The 19,428-nt window shown below is 38.5% G+C and overlaps 1 protein-coding gene across 1 annotated transcript in view; it reads right to left on the minus strand.

The window, feature by feature from the left end:
• Nucleotides 1–19,428, minus strand: part of mrc1a (mannose receptor, C type 1a) — a 43,389-nt gene that overhangs the window by 18,666 nt on the left and 5,295 nt on the right. The window contains exons 3-19 of the mRNA XM_082160895.1: nucleotides 19,040–19,213; nucleotides 17,986–18,141; nucleotides 16,344–16,457; nucleotides 16,100–16,240; nucleotides 14,830–15,018; nucleotides 10,581–10,738; nucleotides 10,347–10,460; nucleotides 9,274–9,389; nucleotides 7,647–7,795; nucleotides 7,361–7,557; nucleotides 5,858–5,973; nucleotides 5,668–5,749; nucleotides 5,263–5,407; nucleotides 4,844–4,882; nucleotides 3,349–3,515; nucleotides 3,207–3,271; nucleotides 2,983–3,083 (exon numbers count right to left, since the gene is read on the minus strand). Of these exons, the coding sequence (XP_082017021.1) occupies nucleotides 2,983–3,083; nucleotides 3,207–3,271; nucleotides 3,349–3,515; nucleotides 4,844–4,882; nucleotides 5,263–5,407; nucleotides 5,668–5,749; nucleotides 5,858–5,973; nucleotides 7,361–7,557; nucleotides 7,647–7,795; nucleotides 9,274–9,389; nucleotides 10,347–10,460; nucleotides 10,581–10,738; nucleotides 14,830–15,018; nucleotides 16,100–16,240; nucleotides 16,344–16,457; nucleotides 17,986–18,141; nucleotides 19,040–19,213 (2,223 nt within the window). The remainder of the gene's footprint in view (nucleotides 1–2,982; nucleotides 3,084–3,206; nucleotides 3,272–3,348; nucleotides 3,516–4,843; nucleotides 4,883–5,262; nucleotides 5,408–5,667; nucleotides 5,750–5,857; nucleotides 5,974–7,360; nucleotides 7,558–7,646; nucleotides 7,796–9,273; nucleotides 9,390–10,346; nucleotides 10,461–10,580; nucleotides 10,739–14,829; nucleotides 15,019–16,099; nucleotides 16,241–16,343; nucleotides 16,458–17,985; nucleotides 18,142–19,039; nucleotides 19,214–19,428) is intronic.

Here is a 19,428-nt window from a genome sequence, read left to right on the forward strand (position 1 = left end):
TTAAAATGTATTATAATTTACATCTCAAAAGGATGCGCTTTGTGCATTCTCTGACATTATATTTATTTATTTAATTAATATTGAGTATCAATTGATGTTAAACAAAACGGTGTGTTATTTTCTCTGGCAACTAAACTTAAAAAAAAAAACCTTCCAAAAAAAAACTTCCAAAGCAAAGCCATTGTGCGTTCTCTCCTCGCTCCGCAGCTTTTCCACACAGATTTTGAGAACTGGCCAGCTAAAAAAAATAGGCCAAAGAAGTAGACTAACGGCTAGTGTCCGGGAAATGCGAGGTACGTTCATATTTATAAATAAACATAACTGATTTTGTCTACACCTAAATACATTTCCTAATAATAACAGTGATTAAGCCCAAATGTGGGTGGGGGTAATGAACACAATATGTTTTTTTTTTGCCCAAATGGTCTCCACTCTATGCATTTTGTAATAATACAGCAACATTTTTTAACTGACCGTATTTGCCAGAAAATAAGTCACATGCACATGAGTGCAAGTCACACCGGATCATGTTGAGAGAGAAAGGCGTCATAATTATTATTATTTATTTTTTATATTAGCCTATTCAGCAATAGTGTAAAAGACCTGTAAATAAAATACAGCATTTACATGATAAACACTATTAACATGTAGGCTATGTGTTGCCGATTTTACTTTCCCTTATGACAAATGAATGCAGAAAACAACAAGAATGAAAAATAAGTATGTAGGCTAGGCTATAATAAAATAATATATAGGCTACAGACTATAAAAATAGCCTATATTGTGCCCTTTATAAACGCCAAGCCTAAACAAATTTATTTAAATCGAAACGGTCGCGCATCTCTCATTCAGTCAAAAGTTTTCATTGCAATGTAACATGTGGATGCTAACTATTAATATAAAGAAGGCTTCATACTTCAGTCGAGTCCCAAAATACACGTAGGCCTATAGGCTAAATCAGCGTCTTCACAGCAAGGGAAATGTTTGGAGTAGGACTGTGTGTGGCACAGCTTGCCCTTTATATTGTACAACAGACCAATTAAATTATGCAGAATAACTTTTTATATGTTTGGTTGACTGTGTTTCATTTTGATAATGAACAGTCTGCGATATGAAGCAACGCCAGAACTGATATCCTACTATGTTGTGTGAGAGCGCGATGCGCGAGCGCCATCACTTGGATTTGTTCCACTGCAGGGAAATAACTAATACTCTGTTATTTAGTCATACAGATAATATGACATCATCCGAAACAGTAAAATGTATATTTTTATTTGTGTACATTCAAAATGACTACAAAATATCATGTCATTGAAAAATAAATAAAACAACATGATGCGCTGCTTTAGCGCGTCTCGGTCTCTTTAGATCTTTCTGGCGCTCACCAAAAATGAACCAAAATACAGAGAATAGCCTTCTTGGCGCGCCTACTTTTGAAAGTCAACATTTAGATTATTTAACGTTAAATGCATTATATATGCCTGAGTCACTTTGGAATAAATCAGAGTGGTTTCATGATAAAACGTGACTTAGCCTATACAGTCGAGAAAATAGGCAAATTCAGACCAACTGCTGGTCTACACAGAGAGAAAGCCCTGTCTAAGCTCTTCTGATGTGCCGAGCCATTCGTTAGTCTAGTTGTTTGATGAGAAAATTAAATGTAGCCTATAGTTGCAATACACGCGTTTTGTAAGCTCCGTGCAACTGCTGCAGCGGACTATTATTACTAGAATATTAGAAGAAATCTAATACTCAAGCTGTTTTCTCATTTTTCTACTCTTAATATTAAATAAAAAAACGACTGAACGAAAGATACACGGATTCTCTTGAACCACCACCGTGTTTGCGGCAGAAAACTACTGCAGTGCAGCCAAAATGCTCTGTTCAACTTATCTGAGATCCTTTACTCTTCCCTGTGGATGACCTGTGACCTACTTTCTGTAAGATCTGAATTTTTGAACTTGAATTTTTGAACTTGAATTTTAGAAAACTGAATTTGAAGTTCCGAATTTCTTCATCTTGAAAACTTGAATCTGTATTTTTTTAAACTGAATATTTGCACTATACGAATTCAGAACAAAAAAACTAGCTGTTTGAAAATACATGTCTATAAAATTCAGCCATAAAAACATTTCAATTTGTTAAATTTCAAACGTTCAATATTCGTTTAAAACAAATCAAATTCAGAACTATTTAAACTACCACCTAAAATTCAATTTAGTTAGATTACACTTGCAAATAATTCAAATTTACACAATTCAAATTCAAATCATTTTGTCATATTATAAGCTCCATAGATATGTGAACGGCATGAGTACATGAGCACAGTATCGAGCCGACACCCGAGTACTGGTATCGGTATCAGTGCATCCCTAATAAAAACGATATTGAAGTTTACATATTGAGTAGACTCGTTTCCTCGATGGTCTGTCTAAATACACCTCTTTCGTCTACTTGACGAAGTTGAGCACACTTTAAAACGGCAGCAGGGAAGTGCTTAGGGAAGTTTTGAGTGTAGCCTATGTCTAGACAGCCTTGGAGTCTCTACTAACGAGCTGATGAGTTGAATCAGCCATGTTTGATTAGAGAGACATCACATGGCACCATTTCCAAACTAAAAAACTTTGTATGTGTTTTGGCCATTCATTTACATATGACTATGGTTTCATGTGATCGGGGATCATTTTAACTGCGCTGTCGTCTGTACGAGAAAAACGCAATGTTTTTGTACATTTTTGTCATGTGAACGTAACCTGGGGTTTCTCCAGGACCAGGGTTGTGAACTACTGCACAGTGTCATCTAGTGGTCAAAAGACATGGGAGAAAAATTCCTGCAGACTCCTGAACCCAGCTCAACCAGCTAATCAAGGTCTTTAGGCTTAATAGAGGCTTCCAGAAGCCGGTTGGAGTAAAAGGATTTGAACCCCGTTGCTTTACACCACTCTGACTCTACATAGGAACAGCACTGATGAGGAGTCTTACCCATACTCTTGTACATGGTCACACAGTTCTCATCATTATTGGCAAAATTTGGTTCATTTTGATTCCATGATGTATATACAACAGGTGAACCGTCCACCCAGCTATAAATAGAAAAAGAAAAAAATATATATTATAAACCCAGCACAAATGTACTTAAATTAAACAATGCCTAAAGTATCTGTTGCATAATAACTAGTTTATGCATCCAACTCTTTCACACTCACTTAAATGTTTTGTCCAACTCCAGTCTCATCCCGATGTAGTATTGATCCCCTGACTTCTTCAATATCTGTAAAACAGTGTCAGTGACCCACTGAATGATCATGCAATAATGTTATAGCATTAATGGGAATCACGGTAATTGACCTGCTTCCATAAAAACTTCCTCTCTGTTTGACCAGTGATGACAACGAGATCGGCGTGATTCCTCTTGCAGACCGAGCGAGCTTCTTCCATAGGCAGGAGGTCTTCATTAATGAAGTAGTGACTCTCGTTGTACTGGATCCAGCCATCAGATGTCACGTTATATTCCACTGTGGAATAAAAACAACATAACTTAGCACTGTCTTCATCTGTGAGTGTGTGATTTGCACTAGTCATGATAACTCTGACATCATTTACTCAGCCTTACATCATTGCATTGACAATGTTTACAACCTGTTCCACAACTGAAGCTCTATTCCATAACATGACAGGAGATAGTGAGCAGGAGCTGTCAACTGATCGCATTAAGAATTGAAAAATAAATAAAAATGTTTTCTGTTTTCTGAAATGTTATATTTAAATATGCAACTGAGGCATTATCTCAGTATATCTCATATATTATTAAATATGCACTAATTTGCATAAACGTCCAGAACAGAAATCTGAACACTGGATTAAGCCAGGTTCACAATTTGGTTAATTTTTAGAGTTAAAGGCGGACTTCTCTTTCTATCACTCCATAAATCTGAAAATACTGTCAACGGCGAGAGAGAGAGAAGAAAAAAACACATTTTTCACCATTTATTTTTTATGTTGTATAAAATCAGGCAAATTATATCTGATTAAACCCCTCAGTAAAAAAAACTTTAGAATATGGATAGGAATATGTATAATATATAAGTGCTGCTGAAGTGAAGATAAAACTCATTTTGAGAAGACGGCCTTTACAGATTCGTATTGTAATTGAGATCTGCACATGCAAATGGATCAAGTGCAAATAAAAGCAACAGTTAAAAGTGTGTTTTGGATGTTTCCACTAGTTAAAAACAACACTTTATGAAACGCCAAATAACGCTGCTCTGGGTGTGTGTATCCACGTTTGCAGTGTGTGTGTGTGTGTTAACTACTCACTACTCTGCTCCTAATGTGTGTGCATTAACTTGGATGGGTTAAATGCAGAGGTCAAATTCCAAGTATGGGTTACCATACTTGGCCGTCACGTGTCACTTTCACTTTTCACTTTCATAACCCAAAATCCCAAAACTGGCCTCTGCATGTAAAACCTGTTTTTGCCTGTAGTGTCTTGCTTTAAGTTAGTAAGTGATGTTAACAATTGCTCTGCATGTAATGAGCCGATGTGTTTTAGTCCCAGTCGATTATTCTAGATGTGAATAATCTATTATATTCTAGATATGCATTATCCACAAATTATGTAACATTAAATAAATCCTAACCAGTCTACGGTGTGGCCTAACCAGGCCTAACCACAGGCCTGTGTTTATTTTTTCCTTAAGACAGTGGAAATGTTAAGAAAATAATAATAAATAAAAATAATTACATAACATCTTAATATAATGAAGGGCTAAACATTACATTTGGGGTTAGGAAATACCTGAAAAGAGATAATGCTAATGAATTATGATTATGAGGTACTAACCTTGGCTAGCAGAAGTCGGTGCAGGTTTAGGAGTTGTGCCTGTTGAAGAAACAGTGAAAAAGCGTTATAATTAAGTTTATGTGCATGTTGTACGGGACTAGTTTCATCAGAATATAAATCAAAACAGCATTTAGTTACACTAGTATACTTTCTGACCATTAAACCGTAGATCTTTTGGACACTGAGTTCATTATTCAGTTACAGTGTGAGTTTGCATAATCACTGAGATTGAGAAACACTTCATGCCTGGACAATAGGCATCCTGTAGTCTATCATTTTTGTACAAATTAACCCTAACCTCACATGAAGAACACAGAACCACATCAGTACATTACAACAAGTGGCAAGTTTGCATATTAGTTTGCATTTAGACTGAGATTTAATACGCAGATCTATTTGACAGATCCATGCATGTGTACCTATTGGTATCTGGCAAATCCAGTCTTTTAAGGTTTCGCAAGCCACGTCGTTCCACTTGCGTCCGTAACTAAAGCCCATTTCTGCACAGTGCTCCAGGTTGTTGTAGTTGTTGGGTTCTCCGTATCCCCAGTTCTCAAAATCAGACTGGAAACAAATGCAAACACACATTCACACAGTAGATAGTTGCTATGATAAAGTGGACAGTTATAGTTTTTGTCAGTATGTGTGACTTAAGCGCAGCTTTAAGCATTAATGCGACTAAACCTTGGGGTCTTTGGAGCTTAGAAAAAAGGTCACAGATTACAGGTAATGCTTCCAGCCTTCTTTCCTCCACCGTTGCAGTCGCATATAATATATTAGACTTTGTAGATTACATTGAGTTCAATATAACGAGAGACACTCACAGGAGTTTCATCAGCCCACACAAAACCCGAATCACTGTTCAGCATACTGAAGCCTATCCACGCCGTGTCTCTGTTCGAATACCTGCAGAATATACACGTTTACCTTCATACATGGTGTTCTCTACATAATCATCATGTTTTCCTGACCAGCACATAATAATAGAGAGTCAGATGAGTCTGAAACACTCACGGTAACATGCTGAATTCCCGTGGAGAGTGGAAGCTCACCAGGTCTCCACCAATGACTCGACAGAAGCTACGAGCGTCCAGCCAAGTCTTCTTCTCGTCCGCCGGCCTCTGGAATACCTGACAAGGACAAACTGAAGTGTGAATTTCCTATGGCATTCCGTGGACAGACATTTGCAGCGATTAAAGTTATTATAGTCATAAAAAGACTGCAGATGATGCAACAAAATTTAGTTCAACAGGAACACTAAAGTTCTTATTTCGTTCTAGACGATAAGCTGAGACGACAACAACACACACTGTTTTCTCAAGAGCCACTGAACTAAAATCATTTCATATTTGATGATCTTTATACAGTTATTGAACACAACTGAATAAACACTGAATTATGAATGACTGTTTACTATTGTCTTTTTACAGCAGAATTGATCATTACTGTTTATCACTGTAAAGCTGAAACCGTCTGTATTGTATAAAGCGCTGTATAAATAAAGCTAAATTGACTGAATATGTTATTTTCAAACAGAAAGTGCATTTGAACTGTTTGTATTTTGGTGCATTTAAGACATCTTATCATAACATGTAGATTATGTTATTTTTTAAAAACCCTCTGGTGATGTTCGGTCAAAAATTTGATTTTTTTTAATGTTTAAATATATATGTGTGAGTGTGTGTGTGTGTGTATGTGTATGTGTGTGTGTGTGTGTGTGTGTGTGTGTGTGTGTGTGTGTATGTGTGTGTGTGTGTGTGTGTGTGTGTGTGTGTGTGTGTGTGTGTGTGTGTGTATGTGTGTGTGTGTGTGTGTGTGTGTGTGTGTGTGTGTGTGTGTGTGTGTGTGTGTGTGTGTGTGTGTGTGTGTGTGTGTGTGTGTGTGTGTGTGTGTGTGTGTGTGTGTATGTGTGTGTGTGTGTGTGTGTGTGTGTGTGTGTGTGTGTGTGTGTGTGTGTGTGTGTATGTGTGTGTGTGTGTGTGTGTGTGTGTGTGTGTGTGTGTGTGTGTGTGTGTGTGTGTGTGTGTGTGTGTGTGTGTGTGTGTGTGTGTATGTGTGTGTGTGTGTGTGTGTGTGTGTGTGTGTTTACTTCATTGGAATGGTACGAAACTTGTTAAAGGCTTTGCCTCTTGCTCTGCGAACACAAACTAAAATCATGGACATGATTCGAAAAGATTAAACATTTTTTTACACTTTTTTTAAATTTAGATGTGGTTCCCAAGACGTTAATACAACATTGTGTAAAGTAGTGTTTTCATGGGTTCAGCACGCTCCAGATTAGCAAGCGACATCACAGTCAATGGCCATACTTATACATCTGAACATAACAGCATAATAGAGACTCAGGCTGTAGTTTTAATAATCCATTTACAAATTTCAGGTTAAAGTTGATTAATTGTGCATGTTTCCCATAATGATGACTCTGAGGTCAGTGTTTGCTGGTTTAAACCCCCACTAGAGATCCCCGATGACGTTTTTAAAGCATTTGATCTGCTGAAGGAGTGTGTTCACGTTTACCTGAATGCAACTGCCTGAATCTTTCTTCATCCATCTCGACGGACAGGTGAGCGGTTGTGTTGTTGGCGGCTCTCTTGTTGTGGTAATACCCTCTGCCATTTTTTTACAGATGAACTTCTGTTTACTTTTAGAGTCCAGAACATCCCATAATCCCGCCGACGTTCCTGTCAGCATGGCCACGCAACCCTGGTGTCTTTCTAACAGACAGGAGAACAAAAGCTAAACTTCAGACAGTGCAAGCATAACATTTACATTTCATAAGAGCTGTGATCATTGATCCACACACCTGGCATGCCGGCGTTAAAGTGTGTGAATCTGACTTTATCTCCGTTGCTCCACTGGAAGCGCTCCAGGCGTTCGGTGTTACACAAACCAATCCAGAAATACTTCTCAGGACTGAGACCGACCAGGCTAATGAGAAAAGCGTTCTCATACCTAATTGAAGACAAAACATTGAAGTGATGTGATGTATGTGTATTGAAATATCATAACGAAACATCCTCATGCCTCATGGACAGAGCAGATGGGTGAATCTGGGTTATATTTCACTAAATCAAAAGGGGGAAAAGAAGTCCATAAAGAAACTGAAGCTGGATCTGAAGCTTTAAGGAACATTAAGATTATTTGTATTGTTAGATTTTCAGTACAATTAGTCTAGAGATAATCTTAATGTGATGAATAAACACATTGACGAGGGTAACTTCGCTCGCATTCATTCATAACGCATGCATTTTACTATACATTCATTCACATTCAGGGCCCTATCTCACACCCAGCGCAATTGACGTTGTACAGCGACGCATGTATCATTCCTATTTCTCACCTGACACACAGCGGACTTTTCCCTCCACAGACGCACGTCGGTAAATTAGGGAATGAACTTGCGCTCCCGGGGGCGGTTCAGCGAAAAGAGGAGGCGTGTTCCGGCGCAAACGTTCCCTGGTGCTATTTTGCAGTTTCAGAAAACAATTCCGCCACAGACCAGGAGAAACCTCGTCTAAAGTCAGTGGCGCGTTCAGATGCTATTTTAAGGGCGCATGCTTGGCCATAATGTAGCGTGTGCACAACACACACACACTTTGCTTCTCTCATCTACACACAGACGCAGCAGTTCACATTTTTGCAATCCATACATAATTACAAGGAAAAATATTCCACACGAGGGAAATCATTGTTGTGTCCATGAAGATGTGAAAAAATAGGCATAAATCTAGCTTACACATTTACCCAAATGATTATACGCCTGTTTAAGCGAAGCTAATTTGTGTGTGTTTCTCCATCCCCAATGTCACTTCTCTGTGTTTTACAGCCCTGACGAGAACGTCGGTCTCCTCGGCTGTGAACCGCTCCTAGTGTGCGTCTGGCAAATCCGCCATTATAATACCAATCCGCCATGGAACAAGCGCGCCTGCTCTTAAAGGGAATGTGAGATGATGCTCTGATTGGTTTATTTCACGTTACGCCCAAAACCACACCTATGAGTAATGAAGCGACTTCAGACCAACACATTTTAGATTTCCGAGACCCGCCCACTAAGTTACTTGTGTTTCGCGTTTGATACTTGCGTTTCAGATTGTTAAAATAGGGCCCTCAGAGACATTTCCTTCCTCTTCATCTACCCTTTATTTTAAGTTTATAATTTAGTATTTAAGGTTTATGTTATGTAACAGATTTGTTTGACATTTTTTGCAATGGAAGTGTACTGTGAAACCTTTTTTTGCTGCGGCGCCCAGAGAGCGATTGTGGGTTAGGAGCCTTTCTCAAGTCATTACTTCCGATATTGAGAATCAAACCTACAACCTTCGGGACACCAGTCTGACTCTCTAACCATTAGGCCACAAGTCTGCCTATTAAAGCACATTTTGCATAAGCTGAGCCTTTAGTTCTGTTGTAGCCTTTATTTTCACCATCACCTGTCGGCAACATCCACCAGTCGAGCTCCCGTCTGCTCACACACCAGTCTGGCCTCAGGAAAAGTCTTGCTCTCCATGGCAGTGAGATAGCAGTGAGATCCATAGCGAACCCATCCCTGTGGGAACCAGAGACACATGAGGACCTCACACGTCTCGTACAATTACAATACAGACAAACTGTTTTATCAGCTACAAGTCTCTGGATTTAAATTAAAATTTAAGCACTTTGACAATAAATCATAGTAGTAGGTCACACTTTGTTTCGATGGTCCACTTTAGTAATTCTACTAACTACATTTTCAACTACATGTCGACTTATTCTACTAACCCTAACCCTAACAGTCTACTAATACTGTAATGAGAGTTAGTTGACATCAACATTTGAAGTGGATCTAAAAAGTTCATCACAGATGTCCTGAGACAAGAACGGGTATTGTTCAAAATGCATGTATAACTTTGATGAAAGGTTTTGATCCACTTCTAATGTGCAAAGTTACTTACTACTTACTACCATCAATGTGTAAACTAGTACTTTTGTCACTAGACTAATTAGATGTATATATATATTGACAAAGAAATACTTCACATGAGTAACAACTCGACACCAATCAACACTAATCATCAACGATCTTGGCCTTGGCCAGTGTTGTCCATGACAACACCAGTATGAGTGATGATGTGTTAACTACACACAAACAAACTGTGAACAGTCTATTTTTTATAATCTTTAACAGTGTTAGTTAATACAAATAATTGTTCATTGTTTGTTCATGTTAGTTCAGAGTGCGTCAACTAATGTTAACTAATACAACTTTAGATTTAAAGAATGTATTGGTAAATGATTAAATGGACATGAACTAAGATTAATAAATACTGTAGAAGTATTTAGTTCATGTTTATTTAACAAATGAGATCTTCTTGTAAAGTGTTGAGCAATGAAAGACTATTGTAAGACAGCAAGACTGAAGCACAAATAATGATAGATGGATGCACAGATGGATTCATTTCTTATTTAAATATATCTGTTTGATTTTCTCTTTTGTTCATGAAAGTATAACCCAGTCTGGACTCACCGCTTGGCATCCGGGACTGGCGAGCTCCACGGCTCCGTCCGGTTTGCTGGTGGACTTCTTTTTGCAGATGTATCCGCGCTCCGCGTCACACACGTGATCTGCCCACCTGCCCTCCTGTTACACAGACTGAATCAACTCACTAATATCCAAATGTCATAGTTTCACATGGAAACGTCGGTCTGATCTGTTTCAAACGAATCTGGGAAAAATAACAATAATAAAAAAAACACCCACCTTTCCTTTGATAAGAACACAATCCTCCATGCGATTTATGAGGTGTGAAGGTTCTCCAACGATCCACTTGGTGAAGGTGACGTGTGTTCTGTCCGACCACTCAAACAGGTTCTGGACCCTCTGATCGTTGAGTCCAATCCACAGTTCATCCGTCGGCACTACAGAGCAAACACTCACAGTGGTAAGTGAAATAAACCGGGTCCGATGAGAATCCAAAACATGATGTGAGACGAGTCCACGGCCGGCCAGTGAGAGGACGATGTCCACTTGTTCTTCCCTCTAGCCCTTAATCACTCTTTGGGGTCAGATTGACCCCATTGGACTTTTCCTTCATTTTTTAAAAATGTTACCTTCATCTCAGAGGCATGAAACACTGTGACTTTTCCTACATAATCTATCTAAACATGCACAAAAAAAACTGGGCTTGATTTGGTTGTTCTAAAGGTGTGTAAAAAATGTTTTACCACGTGTTTGACCCCATTGGGGTTGACACATTGAAAATGAATGGGAAAATGAAAAAAATTACTTTTTTTTATTTTGTTTGTCAAAAAAATAAAAGTAAATCCATTATAAATCTGAAAATTTCTACAAATAAACCAAGGTCTGGTCCTAGAGCATAAATAAAAAGTAGAACGAACTTTCTATCTCATACACACACACACACACACACAAACACACAAATGTATGTGACTGCAACAGAGAGCATTTTTACAGAAATTGACAAATAAAATAAACAAAACTGGCATAAATAAAAAAAAAAAAGACATTTAAATAAAGGTCTGGTCCTAGAGCATAAACCCAAAGTGGAATGAACTTTCTATCTCATACACACACACACAAACACACATAAACACACACATATGTCACTGCAACAGATAGCATTTTTATAGAAATTGGCAAATAAAATCAACTAAACTGGCATAAATCTGAAAAATGTCACATATGCAACATGGAACAAGCTTGCCCCCACACCCACACCCACACACACACACACACACACACACACACACACACACACACACACACACACACACACACACACATTACAGTCATGTCATAGTGGTGACTTGTAATGTTACTGCAAATGTATGTATAATAATTTGCAAAAGCAAGATAATTCAAAATATATCAGAAAACAACAACAAATTATAACTCTGACAAAACTACATATTTTTTATGTTTTTCAAAATGTTTAAATAAATATTCACAAAATCATAAAGTTGTGAGGAGAAGTTTAAAGGAGCAGTATGTAAGATTGTGGCCAAAACTGGTACTGCAATCACTTTCAAATTACTGTAGAGCGGTGTATCCCCTCCCCCTCCCCCCTGACTCGAGGTTGCCAGATAGGCTGCAGGATCCAGCAGGAACGTAGGCTGCTACGTAGCTGTGGTAACTAGAGCAGAGCTGGCAACCCGGATGCCGAAACACTACTGACTTTGTGATTGGTAGATAGGTGGAGGGTGGCGCTTTAGGCCAAAACACAAGATGACAACATCAACATCAGTTGAGGGCTGCAACTTCACTTTTAAATGACAATATCCTGGCCGGACTACTGTTGTCAGTGATATAAGTATTTGAAATGAACATGATTTCTTAATGTCTAGTGACATATCAGGGCCATTTTATGATTAATTGAAATACATTTCTTACATACAGCTCCTTTAAGCATCAAGAAAAATGAAGTGAAAATGAATGGGTCTCTATGGCCCTCTATTGGATATATGTGGTCATTGCAATTTCTTTCTTTAATTATAATTTCTAAAGTTTTTCCACAAACCAACAGATGTCAGTATTCTATCCCTAACACATAGAGCAATGTCCAAAAACTATTTAGATTTAATTAAGATCATCATTTAAGTTAAAATCTTTTTTCATGAGCCAATTTATGGCCTAGTTATGTAATTGTGCAGTAAATAGTTAAAAAACTTCAAAATTTCCACAAAAACACAGCATAAATGTATAGTTGAGAAGTAAATAAAAAAAATGATATATAGTTTTCCATATAAAAATGTATATTTCCTTATGCAATCCCTCTTTTAAAGTTTGGGGTCATTCTGACCCCAAAGACCTTAAAGCCTTGTTTATACTCGACGCAGCCGCAAGAGCGCGAGTCACCGCAGACCGCGCGCGCACCTCTCCAGACGGACGAGGCATTTATACTTGACGCGCGCGCCGTTGTGTTATTCTTTGAAACGACAGGGGGCGACTCGGAGTAATTTACCTCTAAACCACCGGGAAACAGCAGTGAAGAAGTAGTTTGCGTGGATCAAAACCTTTCATCAAAATTCTACAATTATTTTTGAATGATACCTGTTGCTGTCTTAAGACAACTTTGATAAACTTTTAAGATCCACTTAAAATGTTGACTAATGTAGTCATGTGGCATTAACTAACATAAAAACATGCGTTACCTTTTTACTCTTTGGCAATGTTAATAAAAATATAAGTTTTTATTTTTTGTTAATATAGCATTTACAGTAGGTTACTGAGTAAGGTTACAGTAACTGAGTTTGTAATACAAAACTACATGCAGTAGGTTTATTGTACTTTCACTGCATGCAAACTAAATAAAACAGCTGAAGCCTTATTGAAGAGTGTTTAAACTTTAATTTTATCAGCAGGGCAAACTTCTGCTACTGTAAATGTAAGCAGTTACTTTAGACAAGTGCAAACTGGGTGCTTAATAGAAATGTGTTTCTATTCACAAAATAAGAGGCTTTTATTGGTCGCCATCAATGTAAATGTTTCTATGTGTATAGAGACAAAAGAATGAGGTTAATCACTGTCTGTTACCATCAGTAACAGCTGTACTGCCTCACTTTTATTTATGAAGACATTTATAAATGCAAACACAAAATAAAATCTTTAGTTTTTGTTTTTATTTCACAGCAAACTATAAATACAAATCTCTTTTGTAAATGAATTAAAAAAAATGTATCTATTGTGTATTATTTAAAATTCTAAGTAATGTGTGTAATGGCAAACAAAGTCTATGCATCGTTGTCCCTCAGTGCATCAAAAAGGACCTGATTCAGCTTGAACTTTACATCAAGCTTCTTCCTTGGGTCCACTTTTGCAAGCATGTCAGCTAAAACTTGGCTTTGACAAATTTGTCTCGAAGGTTTTTCCAAACTTTTCGACAAAATAGGCCTACGTCTTCCTTCCCCAACGTCTTCGCAATTTCCCTCCAGGAATTCTGTGCCATCTGACTGTCTCTATGGTCCCGCATGGAAGGATCATAAACATGCTGGTACAGACGTACCAGCTCGGACAAAGTCGCCTCGAAATCGTTCATCTTCGGATGCGGCGCCGCGCGCGATGTTACAAAAAGTGCCGTGCACACCGCCAGGCGAAATTGGGTCTTGCGAACCCAACGCGCGAGACCGCCCACTCCGCAATGACGTAATTTTTGCCGCGCGCGCCTCGCGATCTTGCGGCTGCGTCGAGTATAAACAAGGCTTAAGTGTTATCCTTTTTTAAGAGTGATTAAGGGCTAGAAAAGCTTAGGCTTTGTTAAAGTCCCCCTGTAGTCGATCATTTTATCCCTTAAAACTCATCTTTGATCGCCAAAAATATATATTTAAAAGTTTTTTCCTTGAAGAAAAATTTCTTCTCGCCTTAAAATATCTTGACTGTAACTCGACACCCTCGCCTCATTTAATATTCACGGTTCTATGAATATGCAAATGAGCCCCGCCTCCACTCACTCACTCACTCAGCTCAGAGATCCACTGGTTGACGATCACACGTTGATCTGATTGGTTACAAGGTAGTTTGTGACGTCAGAAACACCAGCGATATCAAAGCGTGTGTTTGAGACTGTCTTTGGTTCACTGCAGTTTTAAGGAGGAAATACTCAGCAATGGTGTCGACTTATGAACTTACACATGGTTTGTCTTAAAGCGTATTAAAAACACCACATAGACACATAAACAACATTAAAAGTTAGATTTACACCACAGGGGAACTTAAATGTGGAGATAGAGCTCCTGGTTGCTTTTTGTTTGATTTTGCCTTTTGTTTGTTTGTTAGTTTAACTTGATTTTAGTATTTGTTTTGAGTATTTTGTTTTCTATGTTTGATACATTAACATTACAGATGACCATGTTGTTTTCATGTTTTATATATTCTATTTATGTTAAAATAATGTTGACTTCACTATATCCTCCTTTCATTTGTCAGCTTTGAGACCTTTATGTGTTTGTTTGGTCTGTGTTTCTACATGGCCGTAGAGACAGCTCATACTTACAGTACCCAGTCTGTGATATAATGAAGCTGTGCTCCTCGATGTTGTGAACGCTGGCTAAGTCTGCGCCCTCCCTGTGACACGCGGCTAGCGCATCACTCCAGCTCGTCTTCTTGCTGCGCTGCAGATGATAGCAGTGGCCGGCGTACGGCACCCACGCCACAGAGGGACAGAAGTTAGGCTGATCTTTACCTGCAACAGAAAAAAAGAACTAGTCAAGTCAAGTCAAGTCAAGTTTATTTGTATAGCGCTTTTCACAATACAGATTGTATCAAAGCAGCTTCACAGTATTAAATTAAAATAATACAACAAAGTTTGTTTCAAGAGGAATTTATTGATTGATAAAATTAAATTAAATATCCCCAAAATATCCCCAACTGAGCAAGCCAAAGGCAACAGTGGCAAGGAACCGAAAAACTCCATCAAGTGACCTAATGGTGTCCTAAAACTCCATCAGGTGACCTAATGGAGAAAAAAAACCTTGGGAGAACCCAGGCTCAGTCAGGGGCCAGTTCTCCTCTGGCATTTATGAGCTAGAGGCCGGATTGTAGTTTGAACTGTAGGATTATATGAATGCCTGGCTGAAGAGATGCGACTTTAATCTAGTTTTAAACTGGGAGAGCGAGTCTGAGCAACGAACAGTATCAGGAAGACTATTCCAGAGTTTTGGAGCCAAATGTGAAAATACCCGGGTACCCGAACCCGTGCAGGACTCTACCTTATCTTATCGTATCGTATCCTATCCTATCCTATCCTATCCTATCCTATCCTATCCTATCGTACTGTATCGTATTCTATCGTATTGTATCGTATTGTATCGTACCGTATCGTATCAGATCGTTTCGTATGGTATCGTATCGAATCGTATGGTATCGTATGGTATAGTATAGTATAGTATAGTATAGTATAGTATAATATCTTATCTTATCTTATCGTATCCTATCGTATCGTGCCGTACCGTATCGTGCCGTATCGTATCCTATCGTATCGTGCCGTACCGTATCGTATCCTATCGTATCGTGCCGTATCCTATCGTATCGTGCCGTACCGTATCGTATCCTATCGTATCGTGCCGTACCGTATCGTATCCTATCGTATTGTATCGTATCGTACAGTACCGTATCGTACAGTATCAAATCGTTTAGTTTCGTATCGTATCGAATCGTATGGTATCGTATGGTATAGTATAGTATAGTACCTTATCTTATCGTATCGTATCCTATCCTATCGTATCGTATCGTACTGTATCGTACCTTATTGTACCGTATCGTACCTGGTGGAGGTGTGTGGTCTGTAGAATTGCCTTTGCTGCAGATGTAGCCCAGTTTCTTACTGCAGGCCATACTCTCCCACTTTGATGCTTTACCAGCATTTAATGCTGCACAGTTCAGGCCTGGTTCCAGAGACGGGTGCCCTAAAGATTATAAAACATGCATCTGATCAATTCCACAACTCAAACTGGACTTGCTTTGTATGGGTGCATGAGTAAAGTTCTGTGCGCAGAGGATTTTATTCACCAGGAGCCCAGTTCAGATATCTGAATGGCTGTCCATTACTCCACTGCCAGCCACTGTCAAAGTCAAGACTGTTCAGTCCAATCCATAGTGTGGAGCCAATGACATTCATCAGACCTAAAGGATAAAGCATACAGTATATTGAAATGCTAATTTATGAATCATATTATTTCATAATCATCAAGCGTAGCGTCAGTTCTGGCAGGTCACGTTAGTCAAGCTCGTATCAGTGATTCTCAGCTGATCCACGTCTACCTATAGGAACATGACGCCTATATATAAGCTATTGCGTTTCTCAGGAGCTAATACCCTCCTCCCTCCCCAGCTCCACATGTCTCCAGTCAGGATTTGGCATTCTGATTCCCCCTGAATCAGACTAAAATTCTCTATATGTTGTATATTAAAATTAATTACAGTTTTTCTCGATTGTTTACACTCATTTTCTGAAAGCATGCCTCATATTCTCAGAACTCTACACACAAATCCAAAAAAACACACACAATGGGCAAAACCCCTCAATTCTCCTGCAAAATGAAACTTTACATTCAAAACAATGTTATTTCTTCTCAAAATGGTATTTTGTTTTCAAATGACACACACAAACCATCAAATGAATAGACATTTATAAGAACCAGTTGAACACTGATGTGCTCAGTGTAAAACACTATGATGAATGGAAAACACTTCTTCTCCATTTATCATAATGACTTAGGCCTTTTTTTGTTCAGTGTTACACTTACTACAGACAGTACATACATAAGTGTGCTGTAACATATTTGAGAATATTGTTTTTATACTCAGAACACACAAATACATGGTAACAAATATATTTTATTTTTCCCACAAAAACAATGTACATTTGTACATTCCCACAATTTGTACATCCCAACCAACACAAAAGTTGTACATACAGTGGTCTACATACAAAACAACAGAAGAATTTACTGTATACAGTTACAGTAAAAAAATAAATAAATCCAATGTTGGCATCCATTGCTCCATTGAAGAGCTGACCTGTTGCCCTTTATGCTAAAGCTCTGATTGCTAATTGTAAAACTGTGTGACGGGTGTTTGCCCATGTGATGAGTCAGTGTGCATATTTGAATGGCAGTGTGTTCCTTGTGAAAACAAGAGATTTTCTGCATGAAAATTGTGCCAAAAGCAGAGAATTGTGTGTAGTGTTTTGAAAAAAGTGTGTTTTAGAAGTACAATTTGAGTGTAAAGCAGGAATTGTGCTTGTAGTTTAGCAGAATTGGTTCAGGTGGTTGGTGAATGAGTTACATGTTGTGGTCATTGTGTCTCAAGTACCAGAAAATGTGTGTAAACAATCGAGAAAAACTGTAATGATATCTGCAATACATTCATGTTGGTTCTGTTCTGTTTACCAGGAGGAGGGTTATTGCTGCTCTTATCCATGCTAGTTCTTGCCCAGAACAGAACCAATCCGGCAATTCAAACTAACTGTCAATTGTATTTGATGATAGTGGTCCTGACAGAAATGTGAGGATGGCCGTGAGATCTGTGTGTGTGTGTGTGTGTGTGTGTGTGTGTGTGTGTGTGTGTGTGTGTGTGTGTGTGTGTGTGTGTGTGTGTGTGTGTGTGTGTGTGTGTGTGTGTGTGTGTGTGTGTGTGTGTGTGTGTGTACCTGATATGTAACTCTGCTCGTGCAGTTCTGCTATGCTCAGGAGATCGGCCTCTTGCTGCTGGCAGCTCGCTCTCGCCTGATACCACGTCAGAACCGACTGTGTGTTCCTCTGATACAACACACCCGTCACCGGGTCACTGTCCCACCCGGAGCCGGCTGTATGAAGAGAGAGAAGAAGAGGGAGAAGAAGACAGAGCTAAAACTTACAGTAGACTATAACAATATCCTTGTGGGGACAATTGATGGGTAGATGTGTTTAGGGGTCGGGTAAGTGTGTGTGTGTGTGTGTGTGTGTGTGTGTGTGTGTGTGTGTGTGTGTGTGTGTGTGTGTGTGTGTGTGTGTGTGTGTGTGTGTGTGTGTGTGTGTGTGTGTTATAGGATGTGCTTGTCAGCAGATCAGTTTCCAGTTATCCTGCTTGCATTTTCAAAGGAAAACAGGAAAATGAAGGAATGTCACTGTCTAGATCAGCAACAGCAGCATTTCTCTCATCTTCTCTTCCTTCCTCTCTCTCCCCTTTTCAAGGAGGTAATAAATTCACTACTGCAGGAATAGCTATTTTATTCTCAAATATGTGTAAATAAGGCTGGGCGATACAGCTAAACATCGATACATATCTCAATAGTTTTGCATTTGCTCTAAGAGTTTTTAAAAAGGGGATTTTGCACCCCTACAGAAACGCTACTGTTCCAAAGTACACAATTCTGTTAACTAATTTAAACTAAAAACTAATTTAGACTTAGTGACAACTTGCTACAGTCTTTATAAGCGTACCTTTTAATATAATCACAATATTTACGATATTCCCTAATTTTATATTGTAAGCAAAGATATTGCTTCAACATCGCAAATATTCAATGTATTGCACATTCCTAGTTATGATTATTCATGAGATGATGATACATTCTTATAAGGATTTTTAAAATAATTCATGCATGCATTATAATGTCTTATATTAAACACCCTTAAAATGTATTATAAAAACATAATTCATACAAATGCCATGCAATCCAGTTGAAAAAGAGAAGTAGTGATGTTTCTGTGCTGTTGGCTTACATGTGGTTGGACAAAACCCCCACTTCTTCTCAACGGTGTAGTCCGGCTCAGTGGAGCACCACAGCAGGCCGTCCGATCGGCCCTCCACTGTACACTCCGCGTACCACTTAGAGTCATATTTAAACGGGAACTGGCACGGTTTCCCAAACGAATTACCACCTATAGTATATGTCTCTGCAGAACATGAAGAAATGAAGAAAATGGCTTATGTGTTTGATCAAAACAACTAAAATTACTAGAAAGAAATGTTTCACCTATCACTTCATACAGGGTCATTCATTATATAAATATCGGTAACACTTTACAATATAAGGTTCATTAGTGACCATGAACTAAGAATGAACAGTATTCTTCAGCATTTATTAATCTTAGTTAATATTAATTTCAGC

Source organism: Leuciscus leuciscus (genome assembly GCF_965113295.1).
Source record: "Leuciscus leuciscus genome assembly, chromosome: 2".
Classification (NCBI taxonomy): Eukaryota; Metazoa; Chordata; class Actinopteri; order Cypriniformes; family Leuciscidae; genus Leuciscus; species Leuciscus leuciscus.